At 52.7% G+C, this 23,309-nt stretch overlaps 1 protein-coding gene across 2 annotated transcripts; it reads right to left on the bottom strand.

Moving 5' to 3' along the window:
- Nucleotides 1-9,605: 9,605 nt before the first annotated feature.
- Nucleotides 9,606-21,867, bottom strand: LOC308677768 (tumor necrosis factor ligand superfamily member 12-like). Of its 2 annotated transcripts, none has more exons than XM_081344464.1 (7): nucleotides 20,587-20,787; nucleotides 15,663-15,689; nucleotides 14,641-14,728; nucleotides 13,505-13,567; nucleotides 12,826-12,861; nucleotides 12,378-12,502; nucleotides 9,606-11,769 (listed from the first exon to the last, which is right to left on the bottom strand). In XM_081344464.1, exons 1-7 carry the CDS (start codon nucleotides 20,773-20,775, stop codon nucleotides 11,518-11,520), a joined length of 780 nt encoding a protein of 259 aa, XP_081200590.1. In that variant the 5' UTR covers nucleotides 20,776-20,787; the 3' UTR covers nucleotides 9,606-11,517. The 2 variants fall into 2 exon arrangements, with proteins under 2 accessions (XP_081200590.1, XP_081200591.1); XM_081344465.1 differs by lacking the exon at nucleotides 20,587-20,787 and adding an exon at nucleotides 21,766-21,867 and having other exon boundaries at nucleotides 9,607-11,769.
- Between the last annotated feature and the right edge of the window lie 1,442 nt (nucleotides 21,868-23,309).

Below are 23,309 nucleotides of genomic sequence, written 5' to 3'. Positions count from 1 at the left end.
CACTGCAGCTGCTTGCAAGAGGGAAGGGCCCTCGCCACTCTACCCACCCACCCACCCACCCCGAGCCCTCCCCCTCCTCAGCTTCCTGGCCCGGCTTTCCCCGCCGAGAGAGCGGCAGAACGGGTGCCAAAGCAAGCCGCCGATTGAGCAAGGGATTGAGGAAGCTGGCCAGGAGCGCTAGGGGCTGGCTATGCCCGCCCCGCCCGGAGAGCAGCCAACGGCCGAGGGTGGCACTCGGCTGCCTCATCCTGGGCTTGGCAAAGGGCCTGGCTGTTTGACCCAGGCCTGGCCGCTTCCCGGCACCCAGACCTTGGGATCAGCTGATCCCAGGAAACCAGATTCCCAGGGCTGGTGCCAAAGAAGCCTTGGACCGGCTAAGTTTCAGGGGGGAAAAGAGGGTTTTTTGTGCCTGGAAGCTTCGGCTTCCGAGAAGCAGATCGGCCCGGGTGGGGGTGGGGTGGGGGCGTGGGGGGGTGTCTGACCGCTGCCTCGTCTCGAGGGGATGCTGGGGAAGCCAAGGGCGGTCACCGCAGCGGGGAAAGCAGAGGGGGGCCGGCCATAGGGTGGAATAACAGAGGGACAGAGTTGGAGGGGACCTTAGAGGTCTTCTAATCCATCCCCCAACTCAAGCAGGAGACCCCATAGCATTTGAGACAAGTGACAGTCCAATCTCTTCTTAAAAACCTCCAGGGATGGAGCACCCACAACGTCTGGTGGCCGGCTGTTCCACTGGTTAATTGCCCTCATTGATAGGAAATTTCTCCTTAGTTCCAGGTTGCTTCTCTCTTTGATTAGTTTCCATCCGTTACTTCTTGTCTGGCTTTCTGGTGCTTTGGAGAATGGCTTGACTGCCTCTTCTTTGGGGCAGCCCCTGAGATACTGGAAGGCTTGCTATCACGTCCCCCCTTGTCCTTCTCTTCATTAAACTAAAAAAGGTAAAGGTAAAGGTTCCCCCCGCACGTGCGTGCTAGTCGTTTCCGACTCTAGGGGCCGGTGCTCATCTCCGTTTCAAAGCCGAAGAGCCAGCGCTTGTCCGAGGACGTCTCCGTGGTCATGTGGCCGGCATGACTAGACGCCAAAGGCGCACGGAACGCTGTGACCTTCCCACCGTAGTGGTCCCTATTTTTCTACTTGCGTTTTTACGTGCTTTCGAACTGCTAGGTTGGCAGAAGCTGGGACAAGTAACAGGCGCTCACTCTGTTACGCGGCACTCGGGATTCGACCCGCCAAACTGCCGACCTTCTGATCAACAAGCTCAGCGTCCTAACCCACTGAGCCACCGCGTCCCCTTCATTAAACTAGACATCCCCACTTCCAGCCACCGTTCCTTGTATGTTTTAGCCTCCAGTCCCCTGATCATCCTTGTTGCTCTTCTCTGCGCTCTTTCCAGAGTCTCAACCTCTTTTTTTACATGGTGGTGACCAAAACTGGACGCCGTATTCCGAGTGTGGCCTTCCCAAGGCCTTGTAAAGTGGTATTAACACTCGACGTGATCTTGGTGCTGTCCCTCTGTTAATGCAGCCTAGAATTGTGTTGGCCTTTTTGGCTGCTGCCGCACACAGCTGGCTCCTGTTGAAGGGACTGTTTATTAAGACTCTTAAGATCCCTCTCGCAGTTGCTACTATTGAGCGAGGTACAACCTATCCTATCCCCATGCCTTTAGTTTTTCTTGCCTAAGTGTAAAACCTTCCTTTTTTTTTCTACACCGAATTTCATTGTTAGATTAGGGCCCTGGGTTCAAGTCATGGATGGGCTGGTGAAACGGGGACACATGCTCCCCATCCTGAATTCCCGGGAATTTTATCCTGCCCAGCCAGGCGTGGCACTAACTGGGAACGATGGGCATTCCTGTGGCAGGGGGATAGCCCTCTTCTGCTCCAAGCTGCAGGGCACAAGAGAGTAGCAAATCCCATTCCTTCTTTGCACAAACAGCTTCTTTTTCATTTCGACTGACAGCCACACTGGAGCGTAAAAATTTCCATTGCTCAGCCAGGCAGCGGCGAAGTGAGTTTTGCCTCGTTTTACGACCATCCTCGCCACGGTCGTTAAGTGAGTCGCCGTGGTTGTTATGTTAGGAAGTTGGTCGTTAAGTGAGTCCGGCTTCCCCGTTGACTTTGCTGGTCGGAGGTTCTCAAGAGGGGATCCCGTGACCCCCGGGGGACGCTGCGACCATCATAAATGCGAGTCGGTTGCTGAGCGTCTTGAATTTTGACCACCAGGGGACCCACGGAAATGATGCAACGGTCAGGTGAAAAGAGGGCCCTAGGTCGCTTTTCCCCCCACTGCTGCTGTAACTTTGAACGGTCACTAAACAAATCGTCGTAAGACGAGGACTACCTACCTTTCACTTCGGAAGAGCGGAACCCTCCGGATTTGAGGTGGACGAGTTCCCGGGCCAGGCCGGTTGACCCAAAACAAAAAATGTCACGGAAGGACAATGGGCGGTTAGCCAAGGGATTTGTGATTGTTTTTTATTGATCGGATAAAAGCCACGTGTGGAATTCCCCCCCTTTAAAGAAGTGGTTGGAAGAAGTTTTGTTTAAATACATAAATACAGATACAGATACCCAGCATGCAAACAGAGAAGTTTGGGACCGGATGGAAAAGTCCCTGGTTGTTCTTTCTTTCTTTCTTTCTTTCTTTCTTTCTTTCTTTCTTTCTTTCTTTCTTTCTTTCTTTCTTTCTTTCTTTCTTTCTTTCTTTCTTTCTTTCTTTCTTTCTTTCTTTCTTTCTTCTTTCTTTCTTTCTTTCTTTCTTTCTTTCTTCTTTCTCTTTCTTTCTTTCCTTCTTTTTCTTTCTTTCTTTCTTCTTTCCTTATTTATTTATTTATTTATCTATCTATCTTTTTTCTTTTCTTTCCTTCCTTCCTGAGAACAGAATGATATCTTGCTCTTTCTTTCTCTTTCTTTCTTTCTTTCTTTTCTTTCCTTATTTATTTATTATTTATTTATTTATTTATTTATTTATTTCTCTTTTTTCTTTTCTTTCCTTCCTTCCTGAGAACAGAGTGGTGGTTTGCCCTTCCTTCCTTCCTTCCTTCCTTCCTTCCTTCCTTCCTTCCTTCCTTCCTTCCTTCCTTCCTTTCTTTCTCCCTCTCTCCCTCCCTCCCTCTTTCTTTTCTTTTCTTTCTTTTCTTTCTTTTCTTCCCTTCTGTCCCTCCCCCTCCTGCTCCTCCCCCTCCTCCCCCTCCTCCCCAACACCCCAGAAGACAGGGGCTCAAGATCCAGAAGACCCCTAACTAACAAAATGAAATTCAGTGGTGTGAAAACCTCCTACGGTTCTCCATTTGGGCAAGAAAAAAACAAATGCACAGGTACAGTATAGGGGGTACCTTGCTCAATAGCAGCAACCGTGAGAGGGATCTCGGAGTCCTAGTCCCTTAAACAAGAGCCAGCCGTGTGCTGCAGCAGCCAAAAAGGCCAACACAGTCCTAGGCTCCATCAACAGAGGGAGAGAATCAAGATCAGGTGATGTGTTAATACCACTTTACAAGGCCTAGGTAAGGCCACACCTGGAATACGGCATCCAGCTTTGGTCACCACGATGGAAAAAAGATGTCGAAACTCTAGAAAGAGGGCAGAGAAGAGCAACGAAGAGGAGGATTATTATTATTATTATTATTATTATTATTATTATTATTATTATTATTATTATTATTATTATTATTATTATTATTACTTGTATACCGCCCTATTCCCGTAGGACTCAGGGCGGTTTACAGGGAAAAATTAAAAATACATAACATACAAAGTTAAAATCGATTAAAACTAAGATTAAATTAAGTCCCTGAATTTAAACTAAAACCCCATTAATAAATAATTATAACCCCTCAGTCTGGGCCAGACAGCTCAAAAAACCAGGTTTTCAAGTCCCTGCGAAATGAGCGAAGGTCGGGGGCGGTCCTAAGCTCCGTGGGAAGTTGGTTCCAAAGGGTCAGGGGACTGGAGGCTAAAACTTATCAAGTTGCAAGTACTGGGTATGTCTGGTCTAAAAAAAGAAGAAGTACTTGGGGTGACATGATAAGATAAGGCAGGGGTCTTCAAACTTGGCCCTTTTATGACTTGTGGACTTCAACTCCCAGAATTCCTCAGCCAGGCACGCTGGCTGAGGAATTCTGGGAGTTGAAGTCCACAAGTCATAAAAGGGCCAAGTTTGAAGACCCCTGAGATAAGGTAAGGTGACCTTTATTGACATTTTTTTTTACTGTGGGCAGAATGGCACACATCAAAAATATGTGGGAAAAGAAAAAATATGCGGGAAAAGAAGCAACGGATGGACACTAACTCCAGGAGAGAAGCAACTTACAACGAAAGAGATTTCCCCCCCCCCCCCAAATCAGTAAATAAATAATATCATTCCAGGAAACAGCCAAAGCAAACCATCAGGGCTGGGGGGGATCTTGAAAAGATGGCTCCAGACGCAGATGAAATACGTGGGAAAGTGTTAAGAGCCTTGGTGGAGCAGTGGGCTAACACCTCCTTAAGTAACACCAGCTGCCTGCCATTAGTGCAGGTTCGAGTCCCACCAGGCTCAAGGTTGACTCAGCCTTCCATCCTTCCCAGGTAGGTAAAATGAGGACCCAGATTGTTGGGGGCAATTAAGCTGACTTTGTAATAATGCCGCTTGGGGTGTGCGTGAAAGCCCTAACAAGCAGGCATATACATAGAATGAAGGCTACTGCTAAGCTTGTAAGCCGCCCTGAGTCTTCGGAGAAGGGCGGGATATAAATGGAATTAAAATAAAATAAAAAAATAAAAAAAATAAATAAAACAGGATTTGCTTGGAGAGCGATTGTGTCACTTGTGCACGGCACGTGCCGAAGGCAGGATCTCTGCCAGACAATGGCATGAATGCCACCACTGTTCTCCGAACGAGACAAAAGAGACGGTCAGCTTTTCCAGACCGGCCAGGCAGGACACACAACCAGGTTAACTAATTCTGCTTTATCGTAAGGCTACATAAAACAGAAGCTTGCAAATCTGAAGGTACAAACCTAGTCCAGCTGTTTCTTTTATAACCCGATAAGCAAATGCTATAAAACAAGACAGTGAGAGGGAGATGTGTATTTTCAGACGAGCAAGGCTCAGAACGGAACAGAATAACAGAGCTGGAAGGGACCTTGCGAGGTCATCTAGTCCAACCCCCTGCTCAGGCAGGAAACCCTATACCGTTTCAGACAAGTGGCTGTCCAGTCTCTTGTTGAAAGCCTGCAGGGATGGAGCACCCACCACCTCTGGTGGCCAGCTTTTCCACTGGTTAATTGTCCTCACTGCCAGGAAATTTCTCCTTAGTTCCAGGTTGCTTCTCTCCTTGACGAGTTTCCATCCGTTGCCTTTGGAGAATAGGTTGACACCCCCCCCTCTTCTTTGTGGCAGCCCCTCAAAAAAATATTGGAAAACTTCTATCACGTCACACACACCACCCCAAGTCCTTCTTTTCATTAAACTAGCCAAACCCAAATCCTGCAAATCCGTTCTTCCTATATTTTAGTCTCCAGGCCTTTCATCCTATTGCTCATTTCCCAAAGTCTCTTACATCTTGTTTTGCAACGGGGTGACCCGAACTGGATACAATATTCCAGGTGTGGCCTTACTAAGGCTTTACAAAGCCCTGCTAACACTCTGGGTGATCTTGACCCCATCCCGCTGTTTCTGCAACAGAGGGTTGCGTCGGCTTTGCACGTTAACAAAATCTTGCAAGTGTGAAAGTACGGCGCAGTAAAGTCGGGTTAGCTCATCCTGTTGAGTTTCCCGTCTGCTCTTTCTACCCGGCCTGACTTCAATCTTGCATGATTCATTGCAGAAATTTCCCCACATCTTTAATGACCGTCGGAAAAATTGGGGAGATTCCTATGTGAGTCTCTCCGACCTCCCAGTGTGCAGCTCAAGGCTAAGTCCTCTTTTATCTGATGGTTCCCCAGACAGCGAGTCCTTCATCACCAGAAGAGTTGCGGTCACTCAGGGGTCAGAAGGCAGCACTGCAGGCTAATTCTGCCCACTGCCAGGAGTTCGATCCTGGCCAGGTCAAGGTTGACTTGGCTTTCCGTCCTTCCGAGGTCGGTAAAATGAGGACCCAGGTTTTTGGGGGGCAACAGGCTGACTTTGTAAACCACTTAGAGAGGGCTGTAAAAGGAAGGAAGGAAGGAAGGAAGGAAGGAAGGAAGGAAGGAAGGAAGGAAGGAAGGAAGGAAGGAAGGGAGGGAGGGAGGGAGGGAGGGAGGGAGGGAGGAAAATGAGAAGGAAGGAACAAGGAGAAGGAAAGAAGGAAAAATGAGAAGGAAGGAAAACAAGGAGAAGGAAGGAAGGAAATAAGAAGGAAGGGAGGATAATGAGAAGGAACAAAGAGAAGGAAGGAAGGAAGGAAAATGAGAAGGAAGGAAGGAAGGAAGGGAGGGAGGGAGGGAGGGAGGGAGGAAGGGAGGAAGGAAAATGAGAAGGAAGGAACAAGGAGAAGGAAAGAAGGAAATAAGAAGGAAGGAAGGAAAATGAGAAGGAAGGAAAACAAGGAGAAGGAAGGAAGGAAATAAGGAAGGAAGGGAAACAAGGAGAAGGAAGGAAGGAAGGAAAATGAGAAGGGAGGATAATGAGAAGGAAGGAAGGAAGGAAGGAAGGGAGGGAGGGAGGAAAGAAGGAAAAATGAGAAGGAAGGAAGGAAAATGAGAAGGGAGGATAATGAGAAGGAAGGAAGGAAGGAAGGAAGGAAGGAAGGAAGGAAGGAAAAATGAGAAGGAAGGAAGCTATCGTAGCTCAGTGGTTAGAATGCAGTATCGCAGGCTAACTCACTGCTCACTGCCAGGAGTTTGATCCTGACTGGCTCAAGATTGAGCCTCCCATCCTTCCAAGGTCAGTAAAATGAGGACAAAGATTTTTTTGGGGGGGGGGGGGGGGCAACAGGCTGACTCTGTAAACCCCTGAGAGAGGGTTGTAAATGAGCTGTGAAGAGGTATATAAGTCTAAGGCTATTGCTATCTTCCTTTCTTTCTTCCTTCCTTCCTTCCTTCCTTCCTCCCTCCCTCCCTCCCTCCCTCCCTCCCTCCCTCCCTCCCTCCCTTCCTTCTCAGCGGTTAGAATGCAGCCTTGCAGGCTAACTCTGCCCGCTGCCAGCAGTTCGATCCTGACCGGCTCAAAGTTGACTCGTCCTTCCGTGGTCGGTAAAAGAGGACCCAGATTGCTGGAGGGGGGGGATATGTAAACCGCTTAGAGGGCTGTAAAGCATGGTGAAGCGGTCTATAAGTCTTAAGGGCTTTTGTTATTGTTGCCCCCATCACTGCCGCCCCGTCCGAAGGGGATTCCCCGTAAATCCTTCATTAAATTCATGAGAAAGACACGAACGTGATTGTGTTTTTATTGTCCAGGTGTTGGTAGAAAACGCGCAATAACGTGAGTAGACTTGAATTATAGAGCGCTTTGCTCGAATATGGAGTTGAAAGTTGGTGCCTTCAAGCAAAAAAAAAAAAAAGGGCAGGTGATATACACTGGCAGTCCTCTACTTACGACCACAGTGGAGCCCAAAATTTATGTTGTTAAGTGAAACATTGGCCAAGCGAAACATTTTGCCCCATTTCACCACCTTTCTGGCCAAGGTTGTTAAGCGAATCACTGCAGTTGTTAAGTTAGTAACACGGTCGTTAAATGAATCCGGCTTCCCCCCCCCCCCCGTTGACTGGGCTTGTTGGAAGGCCGCAGAAGGGGATCATGTGACACACACCCCCGCACAAACCCACACACACACTGGGATGCTGTGACAGTCATAAATACGAGCAGGTTGCCAAGCGTCTGAATTTTAATCGGGTGATGCTGAAAAAACGGTCATAGCCCACCTTTTTCAGTGCTGGTGTAACTTTGGTCACTAAACGAATCATGTCAGGGACCAGCTGTAACTGGATTTGTGCTCAGCACTGAACCGAGGCTGAAGAAAAGAACCACAAGATTTCCTTAGTGGTTTTATGTAATTATGGTAAACCTCGGCTCTTTTATGACTCGTGGACTTCAACTCCCAGAATTCCTGAGCCAGCCATACATGAGCATGGCTGGCTCAGGAATTCTGGGAGTTGAAGTCCAGAAGTCACCAAGGGAGCCATAGTTCCCCCATGCCGGCTCAGGAATTCTGGGAGTTGAAGTCCACGAGTCATAAAAGAGCTAAGGTTGCCAACCCCTGAGGTCATAAGAAGTTAGTGTGGGTAACACGGTGTGTGGTGTGTTCATTTTTGTAGGCCGAGGATGCCGTGTTGTCCAAGAACTGAAAAAATTGGCAGCAAAGGTTGGAGAGATTGCACGACGCAACGAGGAGTCTCGATCCGAAATAACACATTGGAGAAAAAGAGAGCTGGGCTTGCAGGGAACATGGAGTGGGAGGCCCCTTATCTGAACTGGTTGGGCAGGGGGTTGGACTAGAAGACCTCCAAGGTCCCTCCCAACTCAAGTTATTCTGTATTCCGAGCAGGGGGATGGACTAGAAGACCTTCAAGGTCCCTTCCAACTCTTTTATGCTGAAATAGTGTGGGCCCATAAAAACGCCCGAGTCCTTTGGACCAAACAGACATCAAAGATCAAAGCGTGACAGAAATACAGACGGTCCTCGACTTACAACAGTCCACTTAGCGACCCTTTGAAGTTACAACGGCACCAAAAAAAAAGTGACTACCCGTGACCGTTTTTCACCCTTAACGACTGATGTGCAGCATTGCCGCGTTCCCACGATCAAAATTTGGACAGCTCAACAACTGATTCATATTTACAACTGTTGCAGTGTCCCTGCTCTCTCTCTCTCTCTCTCTGTGTGTGTATGTGTGTGTGTGTTCACGTGATCCCCCTTTTATGACCTTCTGACATGCAAAGCCAAGGGGTGAAGAAAGCCAGATTGACTTAACAGCTATGTGACTATCTCAACGTCCACGGTGATTCACATAACGGCGATAGCGAGAAAGCTGGTAAAACGGGGCAAAACTCGCCGAACCGACGTCTCGCTTAAATTCCAGGGTCCTTTGTGGTCGTAAGTCGGGGACCACCTGTACTGAAGGGGTGAAAAGATGGAGTGGGGGGGGGGAACCCAGCAAGCCACACGGGAACGGGCCGAGGAATAACTCAGAAGTGGACGTGAGAACTCTAACAGAACACCAAAACTGCACGGCTCGTTCTAAGGGGGTCCCCACTGCATGGAATCGGCTCCTTTGCAAGGCCAGAAAAATACCTCGACTTACGACCATTCACATAGCGACCGTTCAAAGTCGCACTGGGAAAAATATTTGACTTAGGACCGGTCCTCGCACTTACGACCGTTGCGGCATCCCTGCGCTCGCTGGATCAAAATTTGGACACTTGGCCACCGACTCGTATTTACGACCGTGGCGCTGTGCCAAGGTTTTTCCATATTTCTGATGAGCAAAGTCAACAGGGTGGGGGGCGGGAAGCCCTGCCGGTCATTAAGCGGGTCATCACGGGATTCTGCCTGAGGTTTTTTTGGGGTTGTTTTGGTGGCAGTCGTTAAGAAGAAAAGCGACAGGTCGTAAAGTAACCCCCCCACGGTCGTTAAGCGAAACCCGTATCTGCAACGGCCGGTTTTGGCCAGAAACAAATGTCATAAATTCATCTCGTCGTAAATGAGGGCTGATTGCCAGGAGCCCAAAAGGCCATCACGTGACAATGGGGGGGGGGGAGATCTTGGAACTTTGAATCCCCATTGTAAGTCCCTTTTTTGGGGGGGTGTCTGTTGCAATTTCGGTCATAAGTAGAGGACCACCTGCATTTTGCTGCCTCTGGTTCCTTTAAGGCCAAGCAATCAATCCCCAATTTTAAGCTCTTAGTTGCAGCTCAGTGGAGTTCCCGGAAGCAACTCCATGCGAGTTGCAAGCTCTTTGTCGCCAGTACGATGCTCACAAAACCCCCTCGGCAAAAAAAAAAACACAACGTACACCCTGGCCGCACAAGCAGAAGCGAGCCAATTCGGGGACTCAAAACAGTCAACATCTCCCTTGGGAAACACCGTTTCCGAAGAAGGAAGGGCAGTGTGTGTTGAGATGCGCAAACAGGAAGTTGCGTGGGGCACGCGGCTGGCAGGGCACCCACACAAGGGACACTGGGGTCACACAATAACACAACCAATGGCACCCTCGCAAAGCGCCTGCCAGGGAACGAGAGCCGGAACACCTGTGTTGTTCTACTTTTATTTCGGAGCTTGTGCCGTAAAATGGGAGGGTGCCAACTTTCCGTGCCAGAGGGCACCGTGTGTTAAATGTTGTGGCGAGCAGGGACGGCGGTCAGGGAGTGTGGCTTTAAAAGCAATGGTGGGGTCGGAGAAGAAGGGGCAGGGTGTTTCGCCCCCCCCCCTACACACAAATTTCCTATAAAATAAATGAGTTGCGTTAAGCTGCGTTGGCAGTGGCGGTGGTGGTGTAGGGCTGCCAATTTCAACCTTTGCAAAGATATAATTGGGGCGCGCCGGGGGGGGAAAAGGCTATCATCCACTGGTTTGGTCGCATCAGGGGCCCTGCGCATCAATGCTCCTGGGGGCTGCGGTTCTGACTCTTGGCAATGCTTCACGACGGCACGTGGCCTTTGGCAACGCCGCGTTTGCGGATGCGGGCAAGGTCTTTCGCAACGCCGCACTCGCAGCGAGACTACACGGGCAACGATTGGCGGCGCCACCGCATTCGCAGGCGCGCGCAACCATTGCAATGCTGCATTGGCAGGGGCCTGTGACCTTTTGCAACAGGTGCACGCAAACCTTTTGCAACACTGCCCTGGGTAGGGGTGATGCAACCTTTTGCAGCCCCCCAACGTGAGTTCTCACGTCTTACTTGTCGGTGCCTGTAACTTTGGCGCAGGGAGCCTCAAGTGGTTGTCTGAACACCCTCTCTCAGAGAAACCCACAACTGGGGCAGAGCTTGGCCCCCTTCGTCTCTTCACAGCCAGCAGGGAGCTTCAATCCATTGGGCCTCTGCCCTTCCCTGTTCGAGGAGGCCCAGCGTCCAGTTCCTTGGAGTCCTGGCACCCCCTGCCGGCTGGGATACAAACCTCAGTCTGTGTAGCCACATGTGCTCGGAGGGTCCCGTGCACCCGACAAAGCAGCGGAATAAAAATATAAAAATACAAAACAGACGGTGCCAGGGACGCCCAGCCAGGGTGCAAAGCGCAACAGAGCTGGCAAGGGGAGCAGATACTCGGAGTCCGCGTACGATGTCCTCGTCGTTTGATCCATTTTCAGACTCCTGTCGCGGTTTGGACTGCAGAGTTTGCAACCAAGCGGAAAGTGCAGCGCCTGGTTAGAAGACAACCACCCACCCTGCCCTACTACCCTTTTCCTTGCTGGCACCCGGGTGGACGTCAGAACCGCAGACAACACCCCCCCCCCAAGCGAGAAACAGAGAACTGCCGGTCCAGAAACGAAAAAGGAGCAATCGCGATGCCGCTCTGCGCTCGGACGCGTCCGCCGTACAGGAGGGCTGCATGCCTCGTCTCTGTTTCTGCAAAGCCCGCCCGGGACCCCGCCCCGGCGGTCATTCCCGCTGCCCCGGTCTTCTCAGTGGACCTGGAAGAGGCCGAAATAGGTGAGGTAGCGGTCAGCCTTCAGACGGACCTCCGGGATGGTGCGGACACGGATGGAGGCCTCAGGACGCAGGAGAAGCAGGCCGGACACCTGACAGACGTGCAGTTCGGCCTCCTGGGGTCCGGAGCTGGTGGGGGGGAACTGCTCCAAACAGCGCAAGGCCAGCTGGCCGCTCAGCATCACGTCCAGCTTCATGTAGACCGTCTTCCCCTCGTTGAAGTGGACCTAGAAACGGGGACAGGAGAAGCAGCGCAGAGAGGGAATTGTGGGGCTCCGTCGTGCCCATCTGAATCGAATCCGCTCCTTGCGTTCAAAGTTGCGACTCGAAAAAGGGGATTTTACCATCTAGGTCTGAGGGTCAACCTCCCTCCCGCCCCCTCAACGTAGGACCACAACGGAGCCTACCCCTGATCATGTCACAAAAGGGGATCATGTGACCGCTCCCCCCCTCCGGGACGCTTGCGACCGTCACAAATACGAGTCGGCTGCCAAATGACTAAATTTTGATCACGCGACCACAGGGAGGCGGGGAAGGCCGTGCAATAAAATGGGCACAAAGCACTTTTTTCCCCAGTGCCGTCGATTAACTTTGAACCGTCACTAAAGGAACTCTTGAGGACTAGCCGCGCAGTTGTTTTTCTAACGCTGCCTGGGGAATTCTGGGAGTTGAAGTCCACGCCTCTGGAAACAACCCTGAATTAGCCAATCAACTCCCTTGAAATGCACCCACGGGTCAATCAAGGGTTCTCGTGGCTGCCCCCCCACCACCATCGGCGGCAACGTCCCAGAATGCTTTGCTCTCCCTACCCACAAGCCCCCCTTTTTGAGCTCACCTGGCAATACAGGTAATACAGGCCCCTTTTGATCACCGTAAACTCTCCTCGGCTGTTGTCGTAGCGCAAGGGGTTGGTGGCGTTCAGCTTGGCTTCCGCCCATCCGCGGATGGTCCCGTTGGCATCTGGGGAGGGGCGAGGGAGACGGACGAGGAGGAGGAATGAACATTGGACCCCCAGCCCCCCAGCTGCGGGCAGAGCCCTCACCCCTCCCCTCTGTGGGGAGAGCTGGGGGGGGTCCCTGAAGAGCCAAGGTGCCTTCCCAAGGCTGCGCAAAGGTGCCCGCCTTCACAGTTCATGCGCTCAACCGGATGGCGTAAGCGACTTCACTTAAGAGCCAGGCGGCCGGGTGAGAGAGAGAGCGGGGGGGGCTGAGGTGGGCAGGGGGCCAAGTCAATGTCTCCCACCTGCTTTGCCAAAGCCCCCACCCCACCCCCAGAAGTGTTACCTGCCTGCATCCCAGCTCGTCCTACGGTGGCTTGCACTGAAAGAGAGAAAGAGAACGAGAGAGAGAGAGAGAGAGAGAAAGAGAGAGAGAGAGAGGGAGGGAGGGAGGCAGGGAGGAAGGAAGAGAGGGAGGAAGGAAGGAAGGGAGAGAGGGAGGAAGGAAGGAAGGGAGAGAGGGAGGAAGGAAGGAAGGAAATAAGAGAGAGGGAGGAAGGAAGAGAGGGAGGGAGGCAGGGAGAGAGGGAGGGAGGAAGGAAGGAAGAAATAGGGGCGCAGGAAGGGAGGGAGGGAGGGAGGAAGGAAGGAAGGGAGAGAGGGAGGAAGGAAGAGAGGAAGGAAGAGAGGGAGGGAGGGAGGGAGGGAGGAAGGCAGGAAGGGAGAGAGGGAGGGAGGGTGGGAGGGAGGAAGAGAAAGAAGGAAAGAAAGAAAGAAAGAAAGAAAGAAAGAAAGAAAGAAAGAAAGAAAGAAAGAAAGAAAGAAAGAAAGAAAGAAAGAAAGAAAGAAAGAAAGAAAGAAAGAAAGAATCAGTCTGATGGATGGAGGGGATTTTCTCCTGTCCAGAGAGATGCCCCAAATAAAATCCAGGCACCAAAACCCCCCACTCCTCCCCCCCCCCACAGGGCTCTGGCATCATTCCTCTGGGGGGGGGCGGGGGAGGACTGGAGGAGACCCTCCCTCACCTTCATAATGGGCGGCGCAGATGCTTCCCGTCCGGCAAGGCCGAACCCGTTTCCCCTTCTCAGCTGAAAAAGAGGGTGGGGGTTATTTTTTGGGTACGTGTGTGTGTGTGTGTGTGTGTGTGTGTGTGTGTGTGAAGGACCCCAGAGAATAAGGCAACCTCAGGGGTCAATTTTCCTGGCCATCAGTCCTCAGGTTACAGCGGTCCATTTAGCGACCGTTCAAAAGTTACAATGGCACGGAGAAAAGTGACTCAAATGCCCGTTTCGCACTTACGTCTGTTGCTGCACCCTCAGGGTGGCGGGATCGAAATCCCAGAGGCTCGGCAACCGACTCGCGTTTATGACGGTCTCGCTGTGTCTCCCGGGGGGGGTGTTACGTGATTCCCCTTTTGCGCCCTTCCGACAAAGTCCACAGGGTGGGGTGGGGAATCCGGATTCACTTAGCGACTCTCTTGCTAATTTAACTACGGCAGTGATTCACTTAACGACGGTGGCAAAAAAGTCCCATCAAACGGGACCAACCTCATTTAACAAAATGCCTCACTTAGTGACAGAAACCTTGGGCGCCGTTGCGGTCGTAAGTCGAGGACCACCTGTAGAAGGCAGAGAGAAAGGCGTCGCTCTCCACCCTAACCCTCCACTTACAACCCACAATTGGGACAAGTTTCGTGGTTAAGGCAGGCGGCTGTCGAGTGAATTGTGCTCAATTTTGCCACGGTCATTAAGCAAATCAGTGCCGTTGTTAAGTGAATCATATGGTCGTTAAGCGAATCTGGCTTTCCTGCCCCCCCCATTGATTCTGCTTGTCGGAAGCCGGCTGGGAAGGTCACAAAGGAGATGACGTGACCACAGGGATGCTGCAATGGTCATAAGTGCGAGGACCAATTGTAAGTCACTTTTTTCCAGCGCTGCTGTAACTTTAAACCAGGCATCTCCAAACTTGTCAACTTTCAGGCTTGTGGACTTCAACTCCCAGAATTCCTCAGCCAGCCTGGCTGAGGAATTCTGGGAGTTGAAGTCCACAAGGCTAAAAGTTGACAAGTTTCCAGACCTGAGCTTTAAACAGTCGCTAAATGAGTAGTTGTTAAGTCGAGGACTTTCGGGCATTCTGCCTTGTTTTAGAAGGAGCGACTCACCTTGCCTTCGATGCCGCAGCGCCCCCTGCTGGGCAAAATGGTGCAGGAACAAGTTCCCTTGGTTGTCCCAGCTGGAGGAGAGCACCACCTAAAGAAGCAGAGAGGTACTTCAGGTTAATGCAAAATTTGGGGGTTGGTAGGTAGAAACTGGGCCGGTTTAGCTGACTCAAAACCCGAATTTGGCAAAAGCAGCTCCTTCTTTCCCACGACAAAAACCAAACTGTTGCACGTTTATGGCTTAATCTCTTAAAATCATTTACAAAATTCAATCTTTACCTTCCCCCCCCAGCCCCCCTCAAAAGAAAAGACATTTAGTCTAAGAGAGCATTGGAAGGAGATTTTTTCAGAATCACAAAACAGGCGCGGGACTCATTCCTCAACAGCATTTACTTATGCTAGGCTAATGGAACCTCCATGTTCAAAGACAGTCTACCCCAGAATAACAATATCTTGGGGAACAAACAAAAGCAGAGGGCTGGACTAGAAGACCTCCACGGTCCCTTTCAACTCTGTTATTCTATTCTATTCTATTCTATTCTATTCTATTCTATTCTATTCTATTCTATTCTACATTTTATTATTCTATTCTATTCTATTCTACATTTCACTTTTCTATTCTATTCTATTCTAAATTTTATTATTCTATTCTATTCTACATTTTATTATTTTATTCTATTCTTTTCTACATTTCACTATTCTATTCTATTCTATTCTACATTTTATTATTCTAGTCTAGTTTAGTCTAGTCTACTCTATATTTTATTATTCTATTTTGTTCTATTCTATTCTATTCTTCGAACAGTCACGAAATGAACTGTTAAGCCGAGGTTTGCAGATGGCAGAAACAGCCCATTTTGCAAAGTTGCAAAGTTGCCAACAGCAGCAGCAGCAGCAACAACAACAACAATAAAGTTGGGAAGGGACCTTGGAGATCATGTAGTCCAACCCCCTGCTCAGGCAGGAAACCATTTCAGGCAAAGGGCTGTCCAGGGCATGCCGAATTAAAACATCCGTTCACTTACTGGGTCCAGCTCCTCCGACAGCAGTTTCTGCGGACCAAAAAGAAGAGCCCAAGTCAAGCCACCGGACTACACAAACCATCCTCCCCTGACATTGTCACGATTTCCAAAAAGCGAACAGGTTAATTTGAAAATCGAAACCCATTTTTTCCCCCCATGCGAGATTTGGCTAAATAACCTGAATCAAACAAAACACGTCAGGGTGAAAAATCAAATCCTTTACTTACTATGCCCATCATGGTCATAAGTTGAGTTATCTTTGCAACTGACCTGATTTTAGGACATTTCTTTTTTTACGGCGGTCGTGAAGGGAACCCGTGGTTCACTTAAGGGGCTCAGCTGGCCGAAAATTGGGCAAAAAATAAATAAATGTCCATTTGGTGCAAAACTGTCCCAAACCCAGTTATGTGACCGTGGGAGGCTGCAAACGGACGTAAATGCGGGACGGTGGCCAAGGGGCCGCCGTGCGATCCTGTGATTGGGGAAAGGAGTTATGCAAATTCCCAGTTCTGCAAATATTTTTTTCTGGATTAATGTTTTTCATGCTTTGCCACTTTAAGACTTATGGACTTCAACTCCTAGAATTGCCCAGCCAACACAGCTTTCCTCTTTCCACAGAAATGCACATGTCTACACACACACACACACACACACACACACACACACACACAAAACACTGATGACTCATGGCCAGGACAGATTATCAATGGCAGGAACCACGCAGTGTGTAACACACACGCACACCACACAGTTGTCACCCACAAACTTTCTCTCCTGTTTTGTGTGTGTGGTGTGTGTGTGTTTCTGGATGCTTTCGCTAAAGAACAGCGCGTCTCACAAGATCTTCATGAATATGGAAAAGAAAGAAAAAAAGGAAGAAAAAAAAGAAAAGGTGGGCGAAGTAAGATGGGTCTTACTTGCGGTCTTTTTATTTTTTTGAAAAGAAAATAAAGATACATTCCTCGGATACTTTGGAGGAACGCTATTCTGTGTGGTCCCCTTTCCCTTAGTTGCAGTTGCTGAAGTCCACTAGTCTTAAAGTTGGCCCAGATTGAAAAATGTTTTCTCTAGACCAGGGGTCTTCAAACTTGGCCCTTTGAGGACTTGTGGACTTCAACTCCCAGAATTCCTCAGCCAGCGTGAGGGAACTATGACCCTTTGATGACTCATGGACTTCAACTCCCAGAATCCCTCAGCCAGCGTGAGGGAACTATGACTTTGATAACTTGTGGACTTCAGCTCTCAGAGTAACTCAGCCAGCGTGCTTGGCTGGGGAATTCTGGGAGTTGAAGTCCACAAGTCATCAAAGGGCCAAGTTTGAAGACCCCTGTTTTAAAGTGTTTGCCCACCAATCAGGGCTTATGCTTGAAGAGGAGGTTGGGGGGGGCAATTCCTCCATGGGAAAAGTTTGAAATTTAGTTGAGGGGTGGTGGTGGTGGTGAGCAGGCCCGAGCGGAGGTTGCTATGGCAACATAGCAAAACAGATGTCCCAATTCCCCAGCTGTTTGGGCCTTGCAAAGCAAAACAAAGCAAAAATAATTTTTTAAAAAAGCAAATTTGCTGATAGTTTTGCGCTCAGCTTGGTGGAGAGAGGTTTTTAAAATAATAATAATAAAAAAATGTGCAGGTTGGAAGGAGGCCAAACTCATCTATCTTTAGCTACAGCAAACGGAACAGACCTCAAAATCACGAGGTATATATACATACCTCGTGATTTATATATACGTATGTATGTATGTATGTGTGTGTGTGTGTGTATGTTGTGTGTGTATATACGGTATATATATATATATATATATATATATATATATATATATATATATATATATATATATATATATATATATATATATATATATATATATATATATATATATAAATTAATTTGAAGTCAGTAAAAATATACATACATATACCTACGTTGGCCTGTTCTGAATGCAAATGGTGCTCTGGGCTTGGGATGTATGCCTTCCAGATGTGGGGCTGGTGGGCTGCAACATCTGGGGACACCTGTTTGGGGCATGCGGGAGTGGGCTGGGCTTGCAATCGTGCCCTAGTTTTTTTTTAATAACCTTTTTGCTCCGGCACAGAGTTCAAACCACGTGTGTGTGGGGGGGGGGGGGCGGAAACAAAGATCCAAAAATGTTTTTCTGGCATAAAAAGTATATTTTTCCCAGCCAACTGTAACAAATAAGAGGAAAAAATAGCCTTAAAGCAGCCGCGTTTATGTGAGCAGAATTAGGCAGTCAGTGTTCAGAAGAAGAGTTCTCGCAAAGAAGGCAAAGGGTACGGATTTGGACTCCCCGAGCCCTCTGCCCATGCTCCGTGGTTCTCGTCCTCTGCCAACTTATTTTGATTTATTGATCTGTTTGTATCCTGCCTTAGTTTTACAAGCAAGCCAAGGCGCTGAACACATCAAATACGTGTTCTACCTCCTATTAACCCACAACGACATCCCTGCGAGAGGGATTGGCCCAAAGTCGCCCAGCTGGCTTTCATGGTTAAGGCACAACTAGAACTCTCTGTCTCCTGGTGATTGGCCCAAAGTCACCCAGCTGGCTTTTGTGCCTAAGGCAGGACTAGAACTCACCGTCTCCTGGTGATTGGCTTAAAGTCACCCAGTTGGCTTTCGTGCCGAAGGCAGGACTAGAACTCACCGTCTCCGGGTAATTGGGCCAAAGTCACCCAGCCAACTTTCACGCCTAAGCCAGGACTAGAACTCACCGTCTCCTGGTGATAGGCTTAAAGTTACCCAGTTGGCTTTCGTGCCGAAGGCGGGACTAGAACTCACCGTCTCCGGGTAATTGGGCCAAAGTCACCCAGCCAACTTTCATGCCTAAGCCAGGACTAGAACTCACCGTCTCCTGGTGATTGGCCCAAAGTCATGCATCTGGTTTTCATGCCCAAGGCGGCACTAGAACTCACCGTCTACGGGTAATTGGGCCAAAGTCACCCAGCCAACTTTCACGCCTAAGGCAGGGCTAGAACTCTCTGTCTCCTAGTTTCCATCCTGGTGCGTTAACCACACGGACTAAAAATACTTGCCAACAACAAGTATTAAAAACTCAAGGGCAGCCTTAACCAACCGGTTGTGGGATCGAATGCTGCTACTGCGGCAATGAGTACTCCGGGCCTCCTCAGCCCCACAAAACAGCTGTTGGGCCTCCCCCCTCCCCTGGGCTGGGGGAAGGGGAGGCGGCTGCAGGACCCCAGCCAGCCCAGGCAGTCATCCAGCCCCCCCCCCAAGGCCAGGCTAGGCCAGGCCAGGCCAGCTGCGGGCTGTGGGGTCCAAGGGTGGGGTGGGAAAACAGTGCAAAGGGGCAGCTGTGCCCCTCACCCCTGGCCCACCCACCCAAAGCTCCCCCCCCCAAAAAAATTCGGAAGTGTCAGGTGGATTCAGCAGGGCCAGGGCACCGGGGAGGAACTGCACCGCCCCCCCCAAAAAAAAACAGAAGGAAGGGTTTTGACTTGTGGTTCCCCCCTCCCCTTTTACAGCATGCATTCTCACCCTCCCCTCCCCTGAAAGGTTTTGGAAGGGGGGGGCGCATCTCATCCAGAGGCTCAGCTCAATGGGGGGAGGGGTGCTCTGCCAACGGAGGGGGGGAGCGGGGGAAGGAAACCCCAGGCCCTGGGCATGGCTGGGGGAGGGGGCTTTGCAAGATGAAGAGGTCGGTTAGGGCAAGGGAGCGTCCCCACCCACAGAGCAACCCCCCCCCAAGGGCTGCCCCGCCCCTGCTGTGGGCCAAACCCTTTCCCACGGAGGGGGGCAGGCAAGAAGGAAGGGGGGGGGACACTTCGGAAAGCTCTTTAAGGAACTTCTCCCCAGCCACAGGTGTTCTGGGCGCCCGCCATGGGGGAACAGGTGAACAAGACCAGGGGGGGGGCTCCTGTGGCCCAGCTGGGGCTAAGGGGTGGCCCCCTATCTGCCCCCCCCACCAAGGAGACGTCCTCTTCCCGGCCACCAAGACCCCTTTGCCTTGACAACCCCCCCCTCCGCACCTGAATAGAGTGGGAATTCCACGTCGTCCCCTCCCATCGTCCTCACCACCAGAAGAGTTGAATTGTGGGGGGGGGGCGCAAGAAGACACTTCCTCCTTGTTCCCCATGCCCCCTAGGCCTTGACGCCCCCCTCCCCGGGGGTGAGTGAGCAGGCAAGGAGTGGGGGTCCCGCATCCCGCCCACCCGCCTGGGGGGAGGGTAAAAAGAGAGCAGCCAAGCCCCCTTTGCCAGTGCAGGCGAGTGGGGTGGGAGTGGGGGGTCCTGCGTCCCTCCCCCTCCACGCCCATCCCCCAGAGTCTGGGGAGGGGGGCAAGAAGACACACCCTCCCCACTGGCCAAGCCCCCTTCGCCTTCAACGCCCCCTGCCCCAGCAGGTGAGCGGGCTGGGAGTGGGGTCCCGCGTCCTTCCCATCAACCAGTCAAAGGGGGCAGACAGCCCCTCACCTTGACTCCCCCCCCAGCAGATGAGCGGAGTCAGCTTCCTGCCTCTTGCCCTCTTGCGAGGCGGGGGGGCGGGCGGAAAGAGACCCCCTCCCCAGCGGCCAACACCCCTTCACCTTCACCTCTTCCGGGTAGGTGGGTGGGATAGGAGTGGGGGTCCCTCCTGTGGCCCCACTCCCCAGGTGGGGGGGCAGGAAGAGACTCCCTCCCCAGTGTCTAAGACCCCTTCACCTCTTGGGGGCAGGTGAGTGGGATAGGAGCGGGGGTCCCTCCAGTGGCCCCACTCCCCAGGCGGGGGGGGGGGCAGGAAGAGACCCCTCCCACCCGCCAAACCCCTTTCGCTTTCATTCCCCCCCCCCCCGGTGCAGGTGAGCGGAGTGGGAGCGGGGGTCGCGCCTCCTTGCCCCGCCCGCCAGGCCAGGGGGGGCACGAGGGACCCCCTCCCTCCCTCCCTCCCTCCCCCCTGCAGGCAGCCCCCTCCCCTCACCTGCGGCAGGGGGGCGGCGGGGGCGGCGGGGGGGTCCGGCCGGGGGGGTCCGGCGGCGTGGCGGGGCCAGGCGGCCAGCAGGAGGCTGAGCGAGGCCAGCGCCAGCGCCGAGAAGGAGGCCAGCGCCAGCGCCAGCAGCAGCAGCGGCGGCCGGGCGGGCGGCTCCCGTGCCCGGCGGCGCCTGCCCATGGCCGGCCCGACCGAGGCGCTCTGCAGCCGGCCGCAGCCGGAGGCGGAGGAGGCGGAGGAGGCGGAGGAGGCGGAGGCGGAGGAAGCGAGGCCGCCCAGGGGAAGCCGCGCTCGGCCGGCCGCCAGCAGCAGCAGCAGCGCCCGGTGCCTGGAAGAGGCGCAGCCCGGGAACTGCGGGGCAGGCAGGCAACGCCCGCCGGAGGGGCTGGGCGGGGAAGAGCCCGGACGAGCGCCGAGCCTCCCCGGACAGGCGCAGTCTACCTTGCCAAAGGCGAACTTTCCAAGCCGGTCTCCCCGGGCGGCCGCTTCCGGCCTTTTCCCTCCGCAAGCCGGGCGGGTTACAGAGCCAAGAGAGGCTTCCCGGTGAGGGCTCGGATCGCGGAGCCCATCGTCCGCAGCTCCAAGTTCCGGCTTGGGGAAACGGTGGGGCTGGGCCAGCCGGGGTGTTGGGGGCAGGGGGGGGGAGGGGGGAGAGCCAGCCGAAGCCCAGCGGACTCCGAGAGGGCGACCAGAGGGAGGCAGCCCTCCGCAGAGCTCCCTCGATCAGGAGCAGTCTACCTGGCAGTCTAGCCTACGTGCCGGATGACGCTGCCCGTCCCCCGGGGCATCTTCTTGCTCCCTCCCGCTGGCCGGACGCGCCTTGTCCGGACAGAGAGGCTTCCCGGTTGGATCGGACTCCAGCCCCCATCATTCTCGGCCGGTATCAAAGCTCCAGCTCGGGGCAACTGCGGGGCGGGGAGAGGTCGCCCTCCGCAGAGCCTCCCCGGATAAGCACAGTCTACCTTCCCCCTGCCCTGCCCTGCCCTCTCCGCCCCTGCCCGGAGAATTGAGATTTGGCCCCATTTGCCTGCCGCCTTCACGGAAGGGTGGGACTCCCAGCCCCATCGTTCCCAGCGGGGGAAAAAAAAAACCTCCGACGCTGGGCTGAGATCGGAGGATTCCAGGATCGGGGCCGGTTCTCCTTGGGAAGAGCAGCTGTACCCGCTTTACCTGCCGGCTTCTCGGAGAGGCGGGACTCCAACTCCCATCGTTCCCGGCCCGCACGATTGGATAAGCTGCAAGGGCTTCGAGGCTCCAGCGCTCCATCATCGGGAGGGGTGGGGGTCCCAAAAGGGGCTGTACCCCTTTGGCTGGCTGCTTCCCGGACTCCAGGCCCCATCATTCCCAGCCGGCATCCAGGCTCGGAGATCCGTTACTTTCGGGGGGGGCGGAGAAGCCGGAGGGGGGGCCCATTCTCCACTTGCAATCACCCTCCATTCTTAGGGGGGGCGCAGACCCCTTGAATTGGGGGGGCTGCCCCCCCTCCCCCCACGGCTGCGGGGAGACACAGACCCATAAGGCGGTGCAACCTCTTTCTCCGCCCCCCCCCGCGTCCCCCTCCGCGCCTCTCCCCCTCCCCCTCCCAGCCTTAAAAATGTCTGCGCCTCGCTTCCCTCTGGCCCCCAGCGGAGGTAGCGTGGCCGAGCGGTCTAAGGCGCTGGATTTAGGCTCCAGTCCCTCCGGGGGCGTGGGTTCGAATCCCACCGCTGCCAGACGGTTTTCTTCTTCCCCGAGGCTTTTGCTGACCGGACAAAAACTCCCCCCGGGACACGGAAGAAAAAAGCAAGCACGTCGGTCTCTCTCTACACCCACCCCCCCCCCGGGTCAACCGGTTACCCCTCTCGTTGTTTTTTTTTTAAAATTGCGTGCAAAATCGCCCTTATGTAGAACTCCCGGCCAGGCGCTTTCACCGCTCGCGTTGGTGGTATAGTGGTGAGCATAGCTGCCTTCCAAGCAGTTGACCCGGGTTCGATTCCCGGCCAACGCAGGTTCCTTTTTTTTTTTCATTTCCCCCCCCCCATTCTTGCAATTAATTAATTAATTAATATGTTTGGACAAGGGACGTTTTTGACCCCGATCCTAAGCTTTCGCTTCTCCCCGAAAGCACGAGAGAGGCCTCTCGCTGGGTGGGTGGGAATCCGAGTGGAAAACATGTTTTCCAGGAAGCCACGTTCCCAGGCGGGGAGGGGGGGAGCGGGGGGGGGGAGGGAAGGCCGATGAAATGGAAATAATTTTAATTGTTTTTTGGCTTGCAGAGCCAGCTGTGCAGAGCGAGCCAGAGGCTTCAGAAGAGACTGCGTCCTCCTGTGGGAAGAGGGGGGTCTTTTGGCTCTGTGGGACCGATCTACCTCGCAGGGGTGTTGTGCCGCAGCGTTTGCCGCAGGGGGAAAGGATGGGAAGGACCCCACTGCAAAGGGGGTGGGTGGTCTTTGGACAGCTGAGAGAGAGAAGAGGGGGCAGCAATTGCAACGGAAACCCCCCCACCAAAAAAATTACATTAATCATTCGTTTAATGACCGCTCGACACGCTTAGCGACTGGTGGCTGTTTTTCCACACTTACAACATCCCTGCGGTGACGTGATCAGAATTCTGCCGCTTGGCAACTGACTCGTATTTATGACGGTCGCAGCGTCCCGGAGTCAGGCGATCCCCCTTTTGCAACCTTCGGGAGAAGCACAGCGCAGTGGGGAAGCCGGATTCGCTTAGCGACCGT

Source organism: Vipera berus (genome assembly GCF_964194415.1).
Source record: "Vipera berus genome assembly, chromosome: Z".
NCBI classification, from domain to species: Eukaryota; Metazoa; Chordata; class Lepidosauria; order Squamata; family Viperidae; genus Vipera; species Vipera berus.
The sequence above is the reverse complement of the archived record's forward strand: the minus strand, read 5'-3'. Positions and strand labels throughout refer to the sequence as shown.